This window comes from Oryzias latipes, chromosome 10 (genome assembly GCF_053564925.1).
Source record: "Oryzias latipes strain Hd-rR chromosome 10, Olatipes_Hd-rR_3.1".
NCBI lineage: Eukaryota > Metazoa > Chordata > Actinopteri > Beloniformes > Adrianichthyidae > Oryzias > Oryzias latipes.
Window position 1 is genome coordinate 3,266,560 of NC_136246.1, and position 13,570 is coordinate 3,280,129.

The 13,570-nt window shown below is 49.5% G+C and overlaps 1 protein-coding gene across 16 annotated transcripts in view; it reads right to left on the reverse strand.

The window, feature by feature from the left end:
* Nucleotides 1-300: 300 nt before the first annotated feature.
* rapgef2b (Rap guanine nucleotide exchange factor 2b) overlaps nucleotides 301-13,570 on the reverse strand; it is a 95,866-nt gene continuing 82,596 nt past the window's right edge. For 7 of the 16 annotated variants that reach the window (XM_078953847.1, XM_078953842.1, XM_078953840.1 and 4 more), the window contains 16 exons: nucleotides 12,564-12,672; nucleotides 12,216-12,492; nucleotides 11,872-12,029; nucleotides 11,724-11,738; nucleotides 11,253-11,493; nucleotides 10,732-11,115; nucleotides 10,431-10,642; nucleotides 9,936-10,059; nucleotides 9,586-9,609; nucleotides 8,579-8,802; nucleotides 8,162-8,329; nucleotides 7,894-8,043; nucleotides 4,508-4,709; nucleotides 3,924-4,429; nucleotides 3,360-3,653; nucleotides 301-2,102 (listed from right to left, as the gene is read on the reverse strand). In XM_078953847.1, the coding sequence (XP_078809973.1) occupies nucleotides 2,077-2,102; nucleotides 3,360-3,653; nucleotides 3,924-4,429; nucleotides 4,508-4,709; nucleotides 7,894-8,043; nucleotides 8,162-8,329; nucleotides 8,579-8,802; nucleotides 9,586-9,609; nucleotides 9,936-10,059; nucleotides 10,431-10,642; nucleotides 10,732-11,115; nucleotides 11,253-11,493; nucleotides 11,724-11,738; nucleotides 11,872-12,029; nucleotides 12,216-12,492; nucleotides 12,564-12,672 (3,114 nt within the window). In that variant the 3' untranslated portion in view covers nucleotides 301-2,076. The remainder of the gene's footprint in view (nucleotides 2,103-3,359; nucleotides 3,654-3,923; nucleotides 4,430-4,507; nucleotides 4,710-7,893; nucleotides 8,044-8,161; nucleotides 8,330-8,578; nucleotides 8,803-9,585; nucleotides 9,610-9,935; nucleotides 10,060-10,430; nucleotides 10,643-10,731; nucleotides 11,116-11,252; nucleotides 11,494-11,723; nucleotides 11,739-11,871; nucleotides 12,030-12,215; nucleotides 12,493-12,563; nucleotides 12,673-13,570) is intronic. The other 9 variants (XM_078953848.1, XM_078953844.1, XM_078953841.1 and 6 more) reach the window with 3 other exon arrangements.

The window sequence follows — 13,570 nt, forward strand, 5'->3', positions numbered from 1 at the left end:
GTTCAGGAAGCTTAATGAGCCTCAGCTTCAACAGAGAATGTTGATTTGAGAAAGTTCCAGCTCATTTCAAAACCCGTCAAGTTGATCAAAGCCAGAGGAAGCAGGAGTCTGCTGAAGGTTTTGATAGCAGAACTGGATTTTAGTGCTGAAAAGCAGCAGACGTGGAGTGGAGTGAAGGTTTCTCATCGTTTTCCTCCAGTGGGACGTCAGTCGGGTTCCTGCAGGCAGTCGGTGGAGATGAAACTGCAAAAACCAGCAGCAACACTCACTCTGGCTAAAACACATTCCTGGAGTGCAGAAGAGGTTTCACCAACAGAATTTTATTACAAAAACAGAAACCAAATGTGGTTTTCTGCAGATCTCAAGATAACAAGACAAGAAAAGGAAATCAGGAAAAGACTGAAATGTGTCTTTTTATTCATTCTGACCCAGCGGGGGTCACATAGAAAAGTCTGGGCGGAGAACCGGTCCAGTCCGGTTCATCACTTCTTCCAACACTGACTGGTATCAGGACAAAAGAGAAGAAGTGCATTAAAACCCAGACCTTTATGCGCTTTTATTGATCCCCAGCTTCATATAAACCGGATGTTGAGGCATAAACATATCACTTTTGAACAAAAATATAACCAATATGTACAATTATTGTATTAAAAATACAAAACAACCGATGCATACTCCACCACTTGTCTTTTTAAAAGACATACAGGTTAAAGTAGTACAAGAAAGAATAAAGAAGTCATCACGAGCTAAATGTACATTTCTCACTGACATCAAACGCAGCAGCAGCAGCAGCTCTACCCACTACACTTATCTATCTGTACTCTGATACTTTTTGTGCAACGTTTATTTTTCAAAACATGAGGGGCCGTGCTGACACACACATGACCCTCAGAGAGAATGATTCATGTCACCACGGTATTACAAACAAGTTATTAACAATCTGCTGCCAGTACAAAAGATCAGGTTTACAAGGGAAATGTTGGCGGGCCGTCCAGAACCGCATTCATGGTTCTCCCCCATGTGGGATCAGAGGCTGATCAATGTGATCAGAACCTCTCCAGGGGGGGGGCCCGACCCTCTATGACTGGCAGAACTGTACTTCATACATCGCCTTCTCCACCGCAGTGGAGGAGAAAAGAGTCTGCAGTCATTTGGACCGACGGTGCCAATCAGGGCAAGATTGGATGTTTGGAGGCGTCAGAGCGAGGAAGAGGGGCAGCCTCTTCTTCCTCTCAGTCAACAGGAGCAAAGGGAAGAGTTGTGACTAAGGCATTTGACTCCATTAAAGTCTGATTGAATACTGCTGTGGGGGGACTGTCATCATAAGGCGCTTGGACACTCACAGCACTCACATCTGTCAGGGGACACTCTTATTGTGAAGGGCCAGTCTGTACAGGAAGTGGTGGATGTCTCATGACCTCTGAAATGTGCGGCGGGCGGCCTGGCTACTCTGAGCCCCCCCTTTGATCGCTCCTTGTGATTCCGAGCGGCTGTGCTTCTGGACAGAACGGGACGCGGGGGTCTCTGTGGTGGGGGCCCTGCAGCCGTGCTAAAAGTGCTTGGACTGGAACTGCATTCGTTTACACGGGTCCATGAGAGGCGAGGCGGGGCGTGCGCACACGTGTGGCCCCTGGGGGGTTGGATAACACTGGATTTCAGGAACTCCTCCGTTCAGGCACAGATGGGCTGACCTCAGAGTGCAATCAGGAGGGGGGGTGAGAGGAGTCAGCTGCTGTCCCCGACTGCTTCTCCATCAAAGTGCAGAGGAAGCAGGACTCTTCACAATGCTGCTGCCTTAACAGTTAGAGGGGGGGGGTCCACTGCTAGCAGAGACGTCCGTCTGGTTGATGGTGTGGGGCGGGACACCAGCCCCCGTTGGGTTTGGGTCCCGTGTCCGCAGTGCCGGGTGCCTCTTCATGGTCTCTCTTCGGTTCTTCACAGTATTTTCAGCATGCAGGGTTCTTCAACTCCCCATGATGCTTTAAGGCAGGGGGGGAGGAAGGGGCAGCTGAGGGGAGGAGGCAGGCACGTCTGTCCCTTCAAGCTACTGCAGTTGGGGGGCGCAAGCTGGCGTCCTCAGACCGCCGACACCTGCTCGTCCTCTGTGGACACACACACATGGGGAGGGGGGGTTACGAGCACGCAGAAAAACAAGACAATGCAGCTTCAAACTTCTGCTGCAGCTTCCCGACCAGAACCACCAGACCCGTTTCAGGTTCCATCCCAAAGACCAAACCTAGCACAGCGATGCAGACCTGCTCCCGGACACACCTGTGCCAGAGCACGTGCACGTTTGTGCACGTCTGCAGGTGTTCTCTGCGCTCAGCCTGAATGATGTCATCATGATCATCACCACTAAAGGTTTCAAACAGTGGAGCAGGCAGCTGTTAGCTGAACCCGTTTATCCACCGTTTCCTGAGTTCTGTCCTTCACTGAAGCCTCACGGGTCCTGAAGGTCCGACTGCTGGAGCTGCTCAGTCCAATTCAGAGGAGCAGCATCATCAACTGTTTCAGTCAGACGTCCATCCCTCAGCTCAGAACCCCAAACAGAACCTCGCTGTACAACAACCACACACACGAAGAACACAAGCGGTCCATGCAGGCTCACCAGAGGACACTGAGAACAAGGTCTGTTGGAGAGGAACCTTCAGTTAGAAAACATCACGGACGCCTGCTGAGGCTCACAGGGCTCAGGCTGGACCTGAAGGTCAGACCTGAAGGTCAGACCTGAAGGTCAGACCTGAGCCCAAACCTCCAGAATCAACCACATTCATGAGGTGAAAGCTTGTTTCCGTGGAAACAGGCCTGTTCTCTCAAAAATACAGATCATCCACCAAAGATGTACTTATGAAGGACAAGGACTTCTAAGGGGGTTTGTCAACAAACACAACAAACACACACTGTGTTCACGACTTAAGTCCTGTAGCTGGGAGACGTGCCGTGCTCTGGCACAGACGTGCACGCTATCCGGTACAGACATGTTCTGGCACAGACATGCACGCTATCCGGTACAGACATGTTCTGGCACAGACGTGCACGCTATCCGGTACAGACATGTCTCCAGTCTGGCAGCAGCCTGACGTAGATGCTTTCAGGTGAGGGACAGCCCCCCCCCTTACCTCTAATGTCAAACAGCCTCCACAGGTGTGGGTGAGGGGACGTGTAAAGGGTTCATCCAGTGATTCTTCCTCACATGCAGGTTTACTGGAGTGGGGGCAGACCCAATAAGTTGGTGTTTACCTGCCTGGTGCAGGGGGCCCTGCCAGCTAACCCCCCACCCTTTCATGGTCTGGGAGTCTCTGGTGTGTGTGCGGACGTCACTCTCTTCACAGCGACTAGTTTGGCTGACATGGACTCACCCTCCTCCTCCTCCTCCTCAGGCTCCTGCCCCTCAGCTGGTGAGCATGTGCGCTGGGGGCCGGCCCCCCGATGCTTGGAGCCCTGCTGCGCCTGGTGGGAGTCGGGTGACTGAGTAACCATGCGCGAGCGTTGCAGTGCTGTTGTGTAGTCAGGTGGGCGGCGGCCTGAGTGGGTGGCTGTGGATGTGGGGGCGGGTGGAGGAGGGTGCTGGCCCTCAGAGAGATCAGAGATGGTTAGGGCGGTGTAGCCGGGGGGAGTTGGGGGAGGTTCCCGGTAACGGCCGTCCTTTCGGGCTGAAACAGAAGAAAGAAAAGCTTTGATTTGTGAGCTGTTCATCAGCTGTTCATCAGCTGTTCATCAGCTGTTCATCAGCTGTTCAAATGTGTGAATAAATGACCCCAGCAGACCGGGTCTACTGCACAGGTCCAGAAGTGGAACTCTAACTTTTTACCCTTGGAACTCACTGAAAACTTTGTGTTTCTAATTACAACAGAATCGTTTTAATGTAGAGATTTGCCAAATCCATTCCCACAAGCCACACAACACTCCAAAAACACTCCTACCCCCCGATGGGATCGGTGATGGAGTGGGCCGGCTGAGCAGCTTGGCCTCCTCGGAGCCTGTGGAGGTGATGCTGCTGGTCTCTGCATCTGCGTTCACGTCCTTTCCGCCTCTCCTCTTGATGGTTCCCGTGTCTCCTTCGGAGTCCTCCCCCCAGTACGCCGCCGAGGACGAGGAAGAGCTGACGGATGCCCAGCTGGCCCTGGTCTGCGCTGCCCACAGAGCAGCATGACCCCCTAAGCCCCCTAAGATCTCAGGTCCTCCAATGCTACCCCCACTGCTACCTCCACCCAAAAGAAGAGTCTCCCAGCTGCGCCCCTGCTGCATGGTCTGGATGTTGTCATGGGAGCCGGAGGAACAGGAAGTCCAAGAGCCGCGGCCGCTGTCTGCAGCGTCAAGAGAGACGCGGTCCCCTTGATCCTGGGTTAGCTCCTCTGAGCTGGGGGAGGACAGCACGGTGGGACAGCCGGCGTAAATGCCCCGACAGTCCTGCATCGACGAGTACGACCTGAGACACGGCAGAAGGAGGCTGAGCTCAGACCCCGTCAGGTAAAGGACAAACGACCACAGGTCTCAGAGTTCTCACCCCAGGCTGTACTGGTCAGCGTCGGTGGTGGCTCTCCGTTCCATCCGGGGTCCGCCGCTGTGGAATTCCCCCACTCCCCCAGAGTGACGCAGCCTCCTCTCCTCCTGAGTCATGTCGAAGGAGGAGTTACTGACCAGACTGGAGCGGGACGAGATCTCACTGTGCCCAGAGTCTGAGTAGGCGTCGCCCATTCGGCCGTACCCTGGAACAGAGGTCAAGATGCCGGCAGCTTTTAGAGGAGAAGAAGCTTCATGACCAGAGGAAAGAACAAGCTCCTTCTTGTTATTTTGGAAATGAGAATGATGTTCAGCTCAGGAGGCGAACGTTTAAGTTCAGAAATGGGATCCAACTCGGCATTAAACAAGATCTCTGAGGACATCCAGCAACACAAATCACAGACACAGCCAGGGGGGGGTCGTTCTGGGCTTTAGCATGACACAGAGCATCTGGATGGATGGAACAGCAGACAAAGTCTTCAGAACCAACAGAGGTTGATGCAGACGGCAGGAATGTCCCATTGAACAGCTGAGGTCCATGGGTAACAGTCCTGCATGTCAGCCGTTTGGTTTCTCTTCACCTGTGTCACTCTCACCTGTTCTGTTCCTGAAGACCTGCTGGCCCCCACGGACACACCTCTGTGACAACATTAGCTAAACAACAGCAGGCTCAACCACAACAAATATCAGAACCATTTCAACACGAAAATCCATAAGAAATAATTATTCAAACAATTCAATACACTAGTACTAACGTATGAACAAATCACTACAACTGTTTCTCTACATATAAGTTGATTAAGTACAGGACTGGCAAATGGGAAATCAAAGGACGTGATGAGCTTCATCCAGTGCGGGTCCTTTGGTAAGACCCTTCAGACTACTGCTTAAGTACATAGCTACAAGGGGGGGCAAGTCTGGGTCTCCCTGTGCCTGTCCCCAGCCTGGAATGAATGCAGGGTGGTGTCAGAAAGGACATTCGGCGTAAAACTCTGTACCAAACCACCTGTGACAACCACTGAGGGGATTTACCAAAAGGTGAACAACAACACATATTATTCATCTTTATTAGTACGTTTATTGCTATTTTAGTACTTTAATTTTTTTTGCTTTAAGATCTAACAATAATGATGCCAAAGTCTTCAGTATTCTTTTAACAATACTATTGACACTTTAACACTTAAACCACCCAAACTAGACAAAATCAACCCCAAATATACTGTTAGTATTGTTTTGATCTCTATCTATTCTAATGGTATTGTCGTACTCATGGGTATAATGGTGTTTTTGTATTAGTATTTGGTATTAACCCTTGTGCTATCCTAGGCACTTTACCATTGGGAGTTGGGTCATCTAGACCCACTAGACAGTGCTCTGAACCTTTTTCTTCAATGATTTGTGATCTTCACTGGTGTCCATGGATTACATGAAATCTTTCCACCTTTATCCACCTTTGTCATGGTAGGGAGAACACGTCAATGGAAGGGGGGGGTCATCTAAGATAGCACAAGGGTTAATAGGTTTTTAATATGGTATACAGTGCCTTTGGAAAGTATTCGCCCCCCCTGAACTTTTCCACCTTTTGCTACATTTCAGGCTGCAAACATAAAGATATAAAACTGTAATTTTTAGGGAAGAATCAAAAATAAGTGGAACACAATCATGAAGTGGAACGACATTTTTTGGACATTTCAAACTTGTTTAACAAATAGAAAAACTGAAATAAAGTATTCAGCCCCTTTTCTTTCAGTGCAGCAAACCCTCTCCAGATGTTCAATGAGGATCTCTGAATGATCCAATGATGACCTACATGACTAATGATGATAAATAAAATAAAAGAACAGAATTTAAATGGCAGAGAGCATCATGAAGAACCAGGAACACACCAGGCAGGTCCGAGATACTGTTGTGGAGAAGTTTAAAGCCAGATTTAGATACAAAAAGATTTCCTCAAGCTTTAAACATTCCAAGGAGCACTGTGCAAATGATGATATGGATATGGAAGGAGTATCAGACCACTGCAGATCTACAAAGACCCGGCCGTCCATCTAAACTTTCAGCTTAAACTAGGAGGAGACTGATCAGAGTCTGTCCACAGGACAACAATCAGTCTTTTACTGCACTAATCTGGCCTTTATGGAAGAGTGGCAAGAGGAAAGCCATTTCTTAAAGATATCCATAAAAAGTGTTGTTTGAAGTTACACACAAGCCACCTGGGAGACACACCCAACATGTGGAAGACGGAGCTCTGCTCAGATTAACCAAAATCCAACTTTTTAGGAACAATGCAAAACGTAATGTTTGATGTAAAAGCAACACTGAACACACCATCCCCACTGTCAAACATGGTGGTGGCAGCATGATGGTTGGGGCCTGCTTTTCTTCAGCAGGGACAGGGAGGATGGTTAGAATTGATGGGAAGATGGATGGAGCCAAATCCAGGAGCATTCTGGAAGAAAACCTGATGAAGTCTGCAAAAGACCTGAGACTGGGACTGAGATTTGTCTTCCAACAAGACAATGATCCAAAACATAAAGAAAATCTACAGTGGAATGGTTCACAGATAAACATATCCAACTGTTAGAATGGCCAAGTCAAAGTCCAGACCTGAATCCATCGAGAATCTGTGGAAAGAACTGAAAACTGCTGTTCACAAACGCTGTCCATCCAACCTCACTGACCTCCAGCTGTTTCAAGGAGGAACGGGTAAAAACTTCAGTCTCTTGATGTGCAAAACTGATAGAGACAAACCCCAAGAGACTTACAGCTGGAATCACTGCAAAAGGTGGAGCTACAAAGTATTAACTTATGGGGGCTGAATACATTTTCACTTTTTTATTTGTTTGAAAAGTTTGACATATCCAATACATTTCATTCCACTTCATGATTGTGTTCAACTAGTTGTTGATTCTTTACCAAAAATTACAGTTTTATATCTTTATGTATGCAGCATGAAATGTGGCAAACAGTTGAAAAATTCAAGGGGGGGGCGAATACTTTCACGAGGCACTGTACTTGTTTTTCTTCACATTTATTCCTATATCTACTTTAACGGTACCTCTGCTCTCTAACCAACATTGAATAGACCCACTTAAGCACTACTGTATTGTGTGTTACCAGCGGTCATCTATGTTCACTTGCTCTGTATGTTGTAGGGTTTTTTGTTACTCCCTTGGCTTGTTGTACTAAAATAATCCAGAATGTCTCCTCTGGTGTCGTCCTCTCTCTGTCTGACCTCCAGGACAGAAGCTGCATCTCATTACTGCTTTAGCTTTGTGTAACATGTAGCAGTCAGTGAAGGGAGAAGACAATGCAGCCACCAGGAGGCGCCAGTGCCACACTGTGGCAGAGCCAGTGGACTTTAGGAGAGTTAAGAGATTATTGGCTTACCCTTCTTGGGTGAGCTTTGTGGGGAGGTGGGTGGGGAGGAGAGCTGGGAAGAGGCGTTGGACACGGTGTCCTCTGGGGGCTTGCGATGCCGTTCGTTTCCCTCCTCAGACAGAGAGAGGATCTTCTTCAGGGACTGGGGTGAACTGGTGCCTGTACACAAAAAACATGAGCAAAATTAGCATGTTGGGGGTGGGGGTGTCGTCAGGCACACTCTGTGGGGCAAAGCTGTTGCAGAGGAGCTTTAGGGGGGTGGGGCTCTTCCTCTCACCAAAGGGTGGCAGATCCTTGACTGGCACTCTCTTTCGGGATGGGTGCAAGGCCACAGCGGGGACCTGCAGGGCCTGGTTCCCTTTGGCGAGCTGGCCTCTTTGCTGGCTCGCTGCTCTGGACACAACTGGGGAGGTGTCCGGCCGTTTCCCGCCGGTATTCTTGGGCACTGAGCAATTCAAAAGAAATGAAAACCAAGTCTCTTTTCTGCTGCTCTACATTTTAAAAGATGGGATGAAGTGTGTGTCAGAAGATTTTAATTGAGCAGCAGTCTGTCCTACAACAAACAACCCAAAGGGTATTTCTATTGACTGTTTGGGTCCAACAGGCTCCTTCAGAACTCTATCATTAACGTTAGCACTCCCCACACAGAGAGCTGATGGATAAATATCTGCGTGGCTTTGTGTGTGAGCCTCACATGTACTGATGGAAGATTCACACTGCAGCGAAAGCGTCTGCAGACTCTCCTCGTTGGTTTCTAGGCTCAGGTTGGACAGGTACTGTTTGACCTTCCGGGCCATCTGCGCGTCCTCGTAAAGCTTTTTGGCGTTCAGGAAGGAACTGCGCCGCACCCGCTTCTTATGGCCGCCCGTTTGATTGACATCCAGCACAGCCGCGTTGGCACTACCCTGACTGAGAGACCTGATGAGGGCACATGGACGGCAGAGGACAGACATGTACTTAATAAATGCACTGCAATAAACACTGGGGGGGGGGGGGGGGGGGGACTGGGACATGCAAGTTTTTTCTACTCATTCCACACATTCCAGGCAGCAGAGGGAGGAGAGTTTATCCAATAGCAGAGGAGCAGGGGGGCGTGGTACTCTCAGTTTACATTTCTGTGGCCTGACTCAGTCATGAGAGTTTGAAGTTAAGTAACATGTGGTTTCAGTCTATCATCAGAGGACTGATGGGGGGACAGCTTCAGCTAGAAATACCCTTGTTTTCATGATTATGTCATTCAGACATATTATGTAAATCTCAGATGTAATCGACTCCATAATGAGTAAAATGGCTGTAAAACATGAATGTTCTACGTGAAAAAGGATCTGAAAGTTCAGAACAGAAATGTTTGGGTTCTTTCCAGGTAGCTGCACGGTGCTTCCCATTACAGGTTTGGTATGCAGCGTCTTCCACGTGACCACAAGAATGTAAAGCAGGAATAAAGAATGTTTTTCTGACAGGCCGACCAAAGCCGGAGGACAGGTGAAGGTCTGAAGGAGGCTGCATGCTCTGACGCATGTGTGCACGCTGCTGGTCTGCAAATGCCGCTTTGATTCGTCATGTTCAGGTTAGTGACAGGCAGGTTAGTGGGACAGTTCAACCCAAACTGGTACACAAAAGGGAGGCGTCAGGAGAGCCGGAGGGAGCACATGCTTAGGAGGACAGGCTGCTGTGCAGCAGTGCAAAGTGTCACCAACTTACCCTAAACTTCTCCATTTCTTCTTCCTAAAGGATGGGTGCCATGGACAAAGAAGCGTGGGAGGGAGGGGTCAAAGGGTGTATGAGCAGAAAGAAAAGAGAGTAGACACAGCTTAGGACAGAAAAGACCACCAAGATCACCAAAGAGAACCAATTTCACCAAAGAACCACGTGAAAATCAGCAGAAAGGGGATCGAACAGTGACACTACGGAGCGGACATCACTGGACAGAAGACGCTCCTGCAGGAGCTCCGAGCGCGTCTCCATGTCTGGAGCTCGGGAAGGAGCGGGGTGCAGAAACGGGACAGGACTGGCTGACCTCACTCGTTAAACGCATGGAACCAGGACCTCACCTGGTCCGAAACATAAGCGCCGGGTCCATGTTAACAGACGCCATCCGACCCACGTGGCGGATTTCTTTAGCAATCATCCTCAGCTTCTCAAAGTTCACCAGGCCGTCCACTTTAGAGTCGTTGCCTGTTGGATTGAGAGGTAAACGTGAATCTTATCAGCTCCAAACATCAAACTGCAGCTCAGACAACAGCATGAAAGTCCACTCTGGGGGGCTGAGAGAAAAGGCAGCTCCACTCAGCTGGACCCTGATTTCCCTCAGCCAAAATGTGACTTTTACTTTAAAGATTGGGAAAGATAGTAGTTTGTTTGTGAAGACATGAAAGAAGCACCCTGAAGATAGAAAAGAGAAGCTGCTCTTCTGCAAACGTCTCCTCTTCAGAATGCTGGCAGACATGCTGATGCTCATGCTTCCATCAGTGGAACTAGACACAGACAGCACGGCTGTGAACGCCGCTCTGTCAGCCTGCGTCGAGCTCAGTTTTTGTGTTTTCTACCTTCATGCAGGAAGGTCAGGTCCTTCTTGATGACTGGGAACAGAGGGATGATTGGTGGCTGGAGGTTCTGGTTGTTCAGAACGTTGCGGTACTTGGCCATATTCCTAGACGGGTCAAAAAGGTCCTGCAGGTCCCCAAACAGCTTCTCATACTTGCTGGGTAGTTTCTCCCATGTTCCCCTCAGTCTGGAGACTGGAGCTAAGTTCAAGCCACTGTGGGGAGAGGACAGACAGCAGTCCTTCTCACGTTCAGGAACGTTGGCAGAGAACAGAAGACAAAGGCGTGAGGCCGCCAGACTCACCTGATGATGGCAAACATGGAGCTGAAGTTCTTACACTCTCGACAGTGTAGGGCAATCTTGATGAAATGCTTGATGATCTTCATCCGCTTGAGCTGGTTAGGCTCCCGCGTCACCTCTGAGGCCACCCAGAAGGTCTCGTGGTTGATGGCCTCCTCGAAGCGCTTCAGGCTGGCAGAACCCGTCTTTGAGCGCCGCTTGAACAGGTCATCGATGTACTCGGTGGGCTCGATGGCGCAGAACAACTCAAAAGCTCGCATGGAGAGCTGCGTGGCCACTTCCACAGTGCTGAGCTGCAGCAGGGAGATCTGGCCTTCTCGTAGGAGGTCCTGGGCATCCTCGTCCGAGCATAATGTCTCCGTCTCCATGTTGCTTTTCAGGTAGTATCTGATGGAGGGGGGGGTACAACAGAAGTTTGGGGTGTTTCAGAATCCATTTCATGTGGCTAAGGTTTGGCAGAGCTAGCAGGTTTTAAAAATCTGAAGTGATTGTGAGCAGTGATGTGCCGGCACGGATGGGATTACCTGCCGCTCAGCTGAATCCTGTCAGCCAGTTTTGAAAGTTGGTCAGGTAAGCGGCGCTGCTTAATGACCCCCTCCGGAGTGACAGACACCTCACACAGCGAGTACGCCTCCGGGGCTGCAGTCAGAGCGAACTCCCTGATGGCCTGGACCACCACCTCCTTAGCCGTGGTGTCCTTTCCGATCATGATGTACCGCGACTGCTGGTCTGCCTTGAAAACCCGCAGCACTTGGTCTGACATGTCTGCAGAGGGAAAGCAGGCCCGTCAGCACAGACGCTGAACTATGTTTGATCACTGTTCACATGAATGGTTGGATTAGAAAACACCCCACACCAGCGATTTGGGCTGAACTCGAAGCTTAAACTTTAATTAAAAACACCCCCAAGGCCTCCCAACATTGCCCCTGTGATCAAAAGCGCCACCCTGCAGGCTGCATGAGACAGCTGCGAGCACACAGCACCAAAGTACTCACTCAGAAGGACCGGTACTGAAACACAGAACACGAGGAAGACAGGTCAGTGTAGGGAAACCCTTTCTGTTTCTCCTCCACAGCATTCCTTCTCTATGCAGCTCTATCTGATCAACCACTCGCTTCCTTCCTTTCAGCAGGAGAAACCCACCAGGCTGGTTGTTGAAGTCCAGGATGCGGTGGTGCGACTGCAGGAGGTCTGGGTTTGAGGACGACAAGTTTCCACTGACCGGCAGCGCGGGTGGGATCTGCTTGGACTGCTTCATCCCCAGTATGCTGTCATCCTGTGATTGGCCCACGCAAACGTCGCTATGGAAACAGGAAGAACAGGCACCAAGGAGAAGTTCTGTTAACAGGAGGCAGAGGGTGATGTCTGCATTTGACAGAACAGAAGACATTCAGCGGCTGAACTGAAGTAAATGAATAGTATCAACTGTGGGGGTGACCTGTATCAGCTGGGTGCTTAGGGTGCTTTAGAATCACAAAGGGCTTTACTTGTATGGTTTGGGAGGCAGGATGCTGGTGAGCGTCTTGTCAAAGATCTTCTTTAACTTGTTGCGTCCTCCGACCGTGTTGGCTTTGGCCTTCTTGCTGGCTTTCTCCAGACCCATCACCTGCTCCACGTCCACCGCCAGGTCCGGGATGGAGTGGCGGCTGGCCTTCTTGATATCTCCAATCTTTGGCTGGTGGGGAGCCCCGTTCTTCCTGTCGTGGTCGTCCTCCACGTCCGTGTCGTGGTCGTGCTCAGGCCGTGTTAGCAGCTCCTTAAACACTGAACAGCAACAGTGAGGTAAAAAAATGAGCTCCAAACCTCCAAACCTAATGGAGGATGGAAGGCTTTACCTAAAAGATTTGTCTTCACAGTTATGGACAAGTGGGTGTTGTTCTTCAGAATCTCACTGGCTTTGCTGAGCTGGACATTTTCAAAATTCTGTCCATTGACCTCCAAGATCTGCAAAAGGAACACAGACAGACCTGTCAGCTGGTTTGAAGGTCCTGGCTGATGCTGACGAGCAGGGGGGGGCTGAAAGACTCGTTTACATCCACAAACGTACAGAAACCACACAGATGTTTGGGTTTCACCAACAAAAAGATCAGAGGTGGTCAAAAAGGAAACTTGTCTCGTCTGAAACACAAACTGCTGACAATACTTAGATTTATCCTGGATCCTATATCACAGAGGATACAAAAAAACAGAATATGTCAAAGAAAACACAGTTCCAGTTACTGTGAGAGACATGTAAACATGTTTTTGAAGTCTGTGGATATTGAGTCTTCGGTCAATATCCACATTTAGGCAACGATGGAGCCAAAAACCCCCGATGGTCAAAGACTGCAGCTCCCATCAGGATGAACTCCAGCGTTCGTCGCTGCTGCAGCTTCAGACACAGGAGACTGCTGATCTGGACTGTACTTCTTCTAAGTACGACTCATTCACAAACTCACATGTGGCTAAATTATCTCACAAGGAACAACAAAGTTCGTTGTTGGTTGTGTCATACCTGATGATGTCACAAAAACAAACAGCCTTGTGGCAACATGGACTGACTTAAGAGGCTGTTTCATAGAGAACCTTCAGCTCACATCAACCATCAGCTGTTCAGATCAGCCTGTACAGATGGACTTACAGGCCCAGAGGTCGGCCTCAGTCTGTCAAACTGCTGAGCTCAGAGACAAATGGATCCTGCATGGCTTCATGACAAACACCCTGGACTGGATTTAAGAGTCCAGAGGATGATCAGCCTTAAAAACTGGCATGAGTGACGGAGTAAATTCCCCTGAAGACGTCAGCTGGTCTGATTCCTTCAGGAGAAACAACTGCAGAGCTTAACTCGCATCCCAACAGCCAA